At 42.0% G+C, this 9,423-nt stretch overlaps 1 protein-coding gene across 3 annotated transcripts; it reads right to left on the reverse strand.

Moving 5' to 3' along the window:
• Positions 1-1,015: 1,015 nt before the first annotated feature.
• Positions 1,016-7,248, reverse strand: slc16a6b (solute carrier family 16 member 6b). Of its 3 annotated transcripts, XM_003456881.4 has the most exons (6): positions 6,991-7,248; positions 4,568-4,815; positions 3,823-3,966; positions 2,932-3,060; positions 1,926-2,843; positions 1,016-1,845 (listed from the first exon to the last, which is right to left on the reverse strand). In XM_003456881.4, the coding sequence occupies exons 2-6, from the start codon at positions 4,797-4,799 to the stop codon at positions 1,586-1,588; spliced, it is 1,683 nt and encodes a 560-aa protein (XP_003456929.1). In that variant the 5' UTR covers positions 4,800-4,815; positions 6,991-7,248; the 3' UTR covers positions 1,016-1,585. The 3 variants fall into 3 exon arrangements, with proteins under 3 accessions (XP_003456929.1, XP_005461671.1, XP_005461672.1); XM_005461614.3 differs by lacking the exons at positions 4,568-4,815; positions 6,991-7,248 and having other exon boundaries at positions 2,932-3,220; positions 3,823-3,960; XM_005461615.3 differs by lacking the exons at positions 4,568-4,815; positions 6,991-7,248 and having other exon boundaries at positions 2,932-3,217; positions 3,823-3,958.
• Between the last annotated feature and the right edge of the window lie 2,175 nt (positions 7,249-9,423).

A 9,423-nucleotide genomic window follows, 5' to 3' on the forward strand; every position in this document is an offset into this window, starting at 1 on the left:
TGGAACAGTTAGCCAAAAACAATTGTGGAAAAAACTTTACAATAAAACACTCGATAAAGTCTTGGCTTCTGGTTTTGAAATACAACTGACTGTGAGACAAGGCTGCGAGTGAAGCAACCACTGCGGCAGGTCTACTGGGGCCTCAATACAGAGCTCAAGTAAGAAGGAGAACGTTTGGTCTGGTTCCAAACACTTCTAAGCATGCTTTGGAAGAACCACTGGTCATGTGGCTTGGAAAAAATGTTTTAGTAGTAATTATTAAATGTAAGCTAATCCAGTGAGTTTTTGAAACACAGACAAAACCAATGATATAAGCTGTGTCCCAATTCCTAGGCTGCATCCTTCAAAGGACCCGGGCTTCGCCGTCTACGTGGGCCGGGTCCTCCAAAGACCAAGAAGGCGAGGCTGTGAAATTGGACGGTCTAGCCTTCAGATCTGCGTCACGGCTGTCTCGGTGGAGTTTAATAAACTCGGCCGTCTGCTCCTTGCTATCTAAAATATAACAGGACACTGGAGTAAACTCTCGACCGTCTCACACTTCTGTTTAATCAGTTTTCTGTTTGACGTTTATTCAGCTGTGTGAAAACTATAACTTTGATCTCAACCAAAGTGATTTACTCAGGAACAAATAAAACACTGAAAAAAGCATCTAAGTGACTTATATATCATGTTTAACTTGAGTAGCGAGTGAGCCTTGACCTCCCGGTCAGCTATCGAGCTGGTGGGTAACAGACGTCTCAGAAAACGTCAGAGCACTTTTGCACATATGTGATGTCTTGATGAACCGAGCAGATATTGAAGTTTACACAGCTACATTCTCGCCTGAAAATATCATAAAAGTTTATTTTGTGACCCAGAAAGATTAATAAGAGTAATATTAAAACTTAGTAGCCGCCATTGTTGGAAACTGGAATTGGCTGGGCCGTGCTATGAATTCTGGGATAGGTTGGGCCACGAAGGATACACCCTTCAAATCCGGGGAAATGAAGGACGCATTTTTCGGCTGCATTTGGAGCAGCCTTCGAATTTGGACAGCCTTCGTCACGTCGCTGTGACATAATCAGCCTTCAAATGTGGCCTCTGAAGGATGCGACCTCAGTTTTGGGACACAGCTATAAAGATGTACCCAGGCTGGTTTTACCAAACGGAACCTGTAGTTTTTACTATATTCACAAAATGATCAACCTCAAGCTTTCTTGAAGTGTTAAGAGTCGATGCGCTATCTTTTCATGAAATGTTGCTGAATGGTTGCATTGAGTTGCTAAAGCTCACAGAACAGAGGCTAAACCCGGAGTTACATCATGATAGCAGTTCTCTATATAACTCACACATTGTGAAAGCAAGGTTTTACCCTAAACAGACAGAAAAGTGTGGCCATGTGCTCATCACGGATGTTTCATTGGTCTCATATAAGATTGTTTTCTTCACTGGAAGAAGTGAATTTCAAGTTTGCTGAAAAGTGGAAATGTGACACCTGAGATTTTCCAGCAGTGACTGGTGTTTGTGGCAATGATGCCTCCTGCAGTACATCTGCACTTGTTTGGTTGATACTTCTGTCCCTTGTGATGCCACGCTGTGGTTGGGCTCAAATAACACAGCTGTCCTGATCCTCACCCTGTCCAACTGGACTGTCTTCTGGGGCCAAGTCCACCTCCAAAAAGTCAGACTGGTCACTATTCTGAGATATTTTCACCTCTTCTGCATTCTCTTGGACTCTGCTCACTCTTTGGCACGCTTTAGACTTGGCAGGGCCAACCAGAGCCAGACAGATGGCACTAAGACCTGTGCCTGCTGCACAGGAGTAGAAAGCAGCACCATAGTTGTCAGTGATGTCCACCAGCATACCTGGGGAAAAAATGAGACAGCTGTTAAGACTTTATACCCAGAGATGCGTTAAATCAAACCGAAGAAGTAGGCGCTCATACCTCCCAGCGGTGGTCCAGCAAGTCCAGCAAAGCTCTGAATGAAAACATACACTCCCACAGATGATGGCATCTTCTCGATGCCCACGACATCCTCTTCAGCCAACATGGGAATGTGCGTGGAGGCCACAGTGCCCATGATGAAGCCAAAGAAGCCGGAGCAGATTGCCAAACCCCAGAATTCCCACACTATCGTGAAGGCCACCAGAACTAAGCTCATCAGAACCACACACCCTAACAACACCAAGGTCTTTCTGAATCGGACTTTGTTTAGCACCACTCCGATGAACAAGCGGCCGAGGATATCAGCCACAGCCATCACAGACAGCATATAGGAGGCCATGGTGGATTCCACACCCCTGCTTTTGCTCAGTTCAATGATGTAGAGCTGTGGCGCAAAGAAGCCAAGAGTGGCGAATAGACCAAAAAGGGAGTAACAGATGAAGCCAGGGTCTTTAAGGACAGAGAAGTCCAGAAGTTTGGAACCGGTGGACCTTACAGGGCCCCCATCTATCTCTGCCAGTTCCCCCTTGTCCTCACTGACTTGAACAGAAGGCATGGACAGTGATATGTCCTCACCGTCTTTGTCCGGCACTTTGTCCTTCCACTCCATCAGAGCTTTGGTTTCTCCTTCTGCATTTCTCAGGTCTACATTTGAGGCAGACAGGGAGGTGACACCAGAGTCCTGTGAACCTTGGGAGATGTCCGAACTGATGGAGGTTCTGGTTTGTTCATTTTCCAGCTCGTAAACAGCCTCCATCTCTTTCATGGAGAGCATCTCGTCATCATTTTTCTTTAAAGGTTCTGGCTCGATGACGATTGGACGAAGCAGAACCCCACCGCCAATCACAGATGCTTGAATTATACCTAGAATAACTAGACAGAAGCGCCAGCCAATATGTTCCTTGAGTGTAGTGAAGGCTGTGGAAAAATGGGAGGTACGAGGAGAAGAACAATGAGGTTATAGGTCACAAGCCATTTCTGATGTAAATGCTCTTTGATCACTTACCTGGGGCAAATACAAACATAGCAACAGATTCTCCTGAAGAAGCCATCGAGGTGACGAGCGCTCGCCGTCTGGAAAAGTACTGGGCTAGGATGGTGATAGTGGGGAGGAAGCTGAGGCAGTAGCCAAGGCCTGTAAAAAAAGGAGAAGAGAAAAAGGGGACATGACAGCCACTGGCCCGCATGGTAGAACACTGCTAGGGGGGGTGGGTCAAAGATTCAAGGTGTCAGGTCACTCCTTTGTTCAAAGATGGTAGGCTGCTTGTGATGACTCGGGTTTGCTACAGCTGCTGCTGAAAGACAAAAGGCATGTAAAGACAAAAAAAAGAGAGAGACGGGGGAGAGAGAAGGAGTTGCCAAGTTAGCTGTAGTCCACTTCACAGGCCGACATGGTGATTATGGTGGGAGAGCTAGCAGTGCTTTCTGTCCAAGAAAAAAGCAAGTTAATGTGCCTTGATGACAATTCACTCCACCAATTGGTTCGTCATTCAATCTTTTACTTTGGTTAAGTCAATTTACTGCTTTGTCTTCAGCTGCTTCAGTTTCATTACACCTGATCCCAAAGTAAAATTTGTGTTTTGGGAACTATTTTACTCGTTCTTTTCCTGTTCTGCTCTGTCAGTCCTGAACAGCTAAGATATCAGAGGAGACCTGACTGGATGGTGTTTGGGAGAGGCCGTTCACCTCTCACTCATTGGACAGTTGTGGAAGAAATACATTGTAGCAGATTTTGTTGCTCACACTGCTAGGAGTCCCTTTAGATCAAGTCAAAGCCAGGGTGTTAAATAAGACAAACACATCTGCAAAAGTAAAGCTCTGTAAACGGCACACTATGATGACAAAAACAGGCACAGATACACAGAGAGGTGTGGAAAAGCTTGTGTCTTTTCAGTACCTGCTACAATCCCAGTGGTAATGTACATCTCAGTGACGGAGCTGGTAAAGGCAGAGGTGATAGTTCCGAGGCTAATAAGGAAGCCGCCCATCATGACCACCGGTCGATAGCCAAAGCGGTTGCTCAGCATTGTCGACAGAGGAGCTGAGGATGAAAGGTACAACAGGAATTTATTTTAAATTTAAATTTAAATACAGTCAGACTTTGGCTATTGTGTCATTGTGATAAGGCTAAAGTATGGTCATAACTAGCTGATTAGCTCTACATCTGAGACGTCAACCAGACTCTTAATTAACAAACATATCCAAACAGACCACCCAAATGCTTGAACACAAACTTTCCTCAGTGTCAAAAATGTTAGTGTTCACACATACAAACTTATTTGATGACAATGTGATACACATCATAGGCAAAGTCTAATACCAGGAGGGGGCCAAGAATTGATCCTTCCTGATATGTAGTCCATATCTCCTTCTTCTATAATCTGAACAACACAAGGGCCATTTTTCCAGTCTATCTAGATATTATTTGTATAATAGTATTAAAGCATTCATTAGTTCTGCAACAGGCTGGCAACCTGTCCAGGGTGTGCCCCGCCTCTTGCCCTGTGGTTGCTGGGACACGCTTTGTAAAGGTTTAAGAAATAGGAAGGTTAGGAAATGGGCACTGACATTACCTTCTGGCTTTGTCTTACATTCAATTCAAGTGTCTTAAAAACTTAAAGAGTACAGGAGAAGAGACTGACCAGAGAAGGCGAAAACGAAGACACAGATGGAAATGACCCACGACACACGGCTGTTGCTCTCCCCAAACTCTTCCATCAGATCCTGGAGGAAGACACCCAGGCTCTTGATGACCCCATAGGTGCAGACCTCCACTAGGAAAAAAGCCAGAGCCACAGCCCAGCCCCAGCCACCATCGGGCACCTCTGGGTAAATGTTTGGACCCAGACAACTTTGGACATTGGGTATCTTCATTGCTAAATCAAGTCACCTGGAGGACAAGATGGAAAAAACAGTGATAATTGGAGGTCAAAGGTGAATTTGCTGATTTTGGGCCACTTGGCAGCAGAAGCAGAGATGTTTTAAATAAAAACAGCCCTTTGCTGCTGAGCACCAAGTCAGGCACATTTAACAGAAATGGCACTGGTTAATAAAGAAGAACCAATACTTTGACCGTAAGGTAAATATTAAAGCACTATATGACAACTAGTCCATTTAACATAAGCCCACTCTGTATACCTCAGATGGCTCAAACCACTTTCTTTGTCAGATGTACTACACAAAGAGAATAAGAGTTAACAAATTTAATTGCCCACTACACACAAATCCAACCAATCTTACTGTACCCGGTTTTCACTCATCTGCTTTGTGCAACTTTGATGCACATATAACAAAATCACACTGAAATCACAAGTGCCGTCTTGCGTCATACAGGAAGAACAAAGGCAGATTTCCAACTTTTAAATGTGCCTCTCACACACCCACTACTTCATTTAGTAATGAGGTCATTACTAAACTGCGGTAACAGTCCTTTGAGAGGCAGTCTCGCCTAATACCAACCGCACACATGGACTCTCTAGAGCTAGACAGAAATATTATCACAGTATATTCATATTAGTATCCAAAGCTGGCATCTGGTTGCAAATTGAACAAAAAAGTTAAAATAAACGTTTTTAACTAATAAGACTTATTTTTAATGACACAAATTTAATACACCATTCTCTTATACAACCACAGATATTTTGGTTCACGGGTATTAAAAATATAGTTATCTCTAATTAACTGCCAATTTAACAATGTTTGGTTCTGTTTAACAGTGTGAATATATTTAAGTCCTTGCATATAAATTGCAACTCCAGTCTACACTACTCGATGTAGTAACTATCTGCATTTATTCCTTAACTTGAAAGTCTTCAAGCAAAAAAACATTGATTTAAAGTAATCAACTTTTCCTTAAAAACACGAAGCTTTCCAGTTTTGAGAACAACTATACTGCAACACATTTAACAATGTAAAAAACAAACAAACAAATATGTCAGTCATGAAATTTACCCTTAGATGAGCCTGAAAATCCTAACTCTCAACGCCTTTTCCAAAACTGATGTAAAAATATTATTTATTAATATTCTTTTCCACAGCCTGAAATATACAAAGCAAAAATGAATTATGATTCATTATATCTGAACCGTTTCCAGTAAGTCTACATAACTCCACTGGTTTTTATGGAAAACAAAACTAAAAAGTTTTCTAAAAATTCAGACGAGTGGTTGATTATTATTTGTATTGGGCCCTCAGATCAATGATCGGTAGCAACACTGATTTTCAGGCATTATTATTTTTTCTGTAATGTCAGATTTAAAAAGAAAAAAGTCACACTTAATGTCCTAAGAAGAAAAACGGCAGCTTAGAAAATGATTCTAGTTCAACACTACTATGCTTAAGTACAACACTGAGGTACATACACGTCACAGATCTGTTGGAAACTTACAACAATGTAACATATTGTTTGTTTAAATAGTTTAACTTGTTACTGTGTGTAACCCACATCATTTCCTTAGGGATTAATAAAGTGTTGTGATGATATGGTAGCACTGTGGACTGTGGGAGCGTGATCAGAATTTCTCACCATCTTTGAATCATTAGTAAAATAATCAGAACACCAAGAATGACAGGATGGTTCCGACCTTAAACAAGTATTAGTGATTATTAGACACACACTAAATATGGACAGTAAAATAATGAAAGCTGCCTCTGCCAACTTTAAAAGTAAAATGTTACACACTCCAATGGTGAGTATGAAAAAAAATACAGCCTACATACTGACGTATGAGTTAGGGCTGCCTGTGTTGGACATATCCGCAGTGCAGAGGAAGGATGATGTCAATATATCGCGTCCGTGGGCTTTCTTACCCACTAAAACAGATAGCGCAGAAGTTATTTCTTGGCTCTCTGCTGCTATTAACTGTGAAATGTTTCTAAAAATGTCGCTTCATTTGAGTGTTGAAGTGATTTCTGTGCGCGTATGATAAAACAATAAATACGTCAGTAAAGTATAGTTCAGATAATAAACCTTTATAATTCTAATATTAAAGAACCATAGGTGCTACCGCTGTACTCCACCTCTCAGAGGCTCGACAGCATCCTACAGCCGGACGGACAAACTTACCTCCAGAGCAGAGCAGTTAGGGAGGACAGCCAGCCGTCTGATGGAACACAGTTCTCCTATCTCATGATCATTCTAATGGATGTGTGCGGTTCAGGGCTATCTGGACGAATAGTGGACGGAGCCTGTCTCAGACTGTAATATCTACGTATTGCAAACAATATGTTTAGAATGAAAGTGGTACGGCTTAGACACAAAGGCGTCCAGTCTCAGGGAGCTGCATCTTTTGTCTTCAGCGGATGATTTCCTGCCTGCTTTGGCAGCTCTTTACCGGCTCAAGCCGGTATTCAAACGCGGGCGCGCAGGTCTGGGCTTCATGAACGCGCAAGGTTCCTCGTGCAACATAAGTGACGAAACAGAACGTCGTGCTGTGCCTGCAGACCGGCGCCGCGCCCGGTACCGTGAAAAACGACGCTGTAGACCGAGCTAATTATTCCTAGTGGATGAGAGGTGCGTTGGAGGGTACATTTGAAATTCACAGCCATAAATAAATCACCACGACACACGAGCCCACGGTCAGTGTTTATTGGTTTAAGCGGATGTTAAGGAACAGCAGATCTAGCATGTCATCAACAGCACTTCATATGAATGGCTTTTACATGGTAGACCTGCGCGTCCTCTCACACAAAGCTTCCCTCATATGACACACACGCTTTTTATCACACAGCGCTGCTAAGCGCATCCTGGCGCGCGCTACAAGCCCACGAAGCGCGCGGCTGCCACAAACAGGTTTACTCCAGTTGGGAGGAGGTTTGTACCAGTCGGGCTGGAGGTGTGTGTGTGTGTGTGTGTGTGTGTTGGTTTTCTGAATAAGACAGTCGTGTTATAATGTATATGGTCAACAAACTGAGGCAAATAAAAGAAATAGGAGCACGGCATCAGAGGACCGAAAGACTTCTTCCCACGCGTGTTTGTTTCTTCTGTAGAAATTCGGCATACCATTAACTCAGTACCACAAGCTTAGGACATTTATAGATAACTATAATAACTACAAACCTGTTCGATTCTTAATCAGTAGGAGCAGCTTTCTAGTTCAGCAGATATTTGATAAATAGTCCTTATTTATTTAATAATGCATGTTGCACTGACCTACCCACAAACTGTGTGGTTGGTACTGGTGGAAGCATAAAAGACAAAGAGAACATCCTGATGTTTTTTTAATCATTCGTTTTCCCCCCTACTTAAGTAAAACTTGAATAATTAAAAAAGTAAACCTGCTGTGGAAAAACTGCCAACCAGTTCCAAGATACACCCGATATTTTTAGTTTTGATTTAACCACTCACATTTCAGGATGGTTGATGAATATCAGCATTATTTTTGCCAGTTTTTTGTTATAAATAATGAACAACTCACCTTTCTTTTAGCTGTGACAAATCCTTTGACTTATTTGAAAGAGGTGCCCTGACCTGAAATACTTTTATGTGTGATACAGAGGTGTGGAAAGACAAGGTCCAGCCCTAAAATCTGATAGGACACCCCAGACAAAGCCAACCCTGCTCCAAGAAAAATAGACTCACACAGAAGGATTTGAAGGAAACATGTTGTCACCCAGAACTCTGTTACCACAAAGAGGACATTTGGAAAGATGCAGATAAAATTTGCCTTCACTGATAATGTATTGTTTTCTATTCAAATACCCAATCTTGTAGTATGTTACAGTGATAATGTTACTAATAATCATCTTTACTAGGAAAAAAACTGATTTTTTTTTTTAAATGGAGAAATGACAGCTAAAGAAAGCAACAACATGTGCTTACAAAACTAAATAAAATAAAAATCATTAGGAAATGTTTTTGTCTATGTCAGTTTGGTTGAATTTGTCAAAACGGTGTACCTGATGAGGCCTTGGTTGAGTATCTAGATGTCTACATCAGTAGGAGTTAATTGCCTTTCATTTTACCTCATATTGTTGCGTTGTCCTTCTTAAACATTTATCGAGGGCGACTACCGCTCACCATCAACAAAGCACCGAACAGAATGTTGGTGGCTTGATTGATCATTGATGTTCAGTAAATTCAGTTCTATTCAACAACACAGTTGCTTAAAGGCACTTTATACTGTAAGGTAAAGTCCTCACAATAATACAGAAATGTCCTAGAACAATATACTGAAACCCAAAATGCACCTACTGTAGTGTGATTATGACAGAAAGTGCTCAAAGTCACAGTGTATTTAGTCTGTTTTTCTCCCAAACCCCATCGTTGCCTTATTTCCTCTCTTGGTTTTCACATCACTTACTGGCTCCTGAGTTTCTTTGTCCCTCCACTGTAAAATTTGTCCCTCACAAATACCCCGCCACAGTAAAATGATCTTCATGGCAGTAGTTCATTGCAAGATGACAATGTTCCATATATGAAGCACAAGGACTCAATAGATATTTTAATCAGGAGCCATGTGAATGAAATGATATGGACTTCAGTCACTTAAGGTTAAAC

Source organism: Oreochromis niloticus, linkage group LG4 (assembly GCF_001858045.2).
Source record: "Oreochromis niloticus isolate F11D_XX linkage group LG4, O_niloticus_UMD_NMBU, whole genome shotgun sequence".
NCBI classification, from domain to species: Eukaryota; Metazoa; Chordata; class Actinopteri; order Cichliformes; family Cichlidae; genus Oreochromis; species Oreochromis niloticus.

Excerpts from the sequence above, each read along its gene's own strand:
- slc16a6b (XM_003456881.4), bottom strand. The coding sequence starts at position 4,799 with ATGAAGATACCCAATGTCCAAAGTTGTCTGGGTCCAAACATTTACCCA. Across the intron at positions 3,967-4,567 it reads CTTCGTTTTCGCCTTCTCTG|CTCCTCTGTCGACAATGCTG; the intron begins GTCAGTCTCTTC and ends TTTCATCCTCAG. Across the intron at positions 2,844-2,931 it reads TATGTTTGTATTTGCCCCAG|CCTTCACTACACTCAAGGAA; the intron begins GTAAGTGATCAA and ends ATTTTTCCACAG.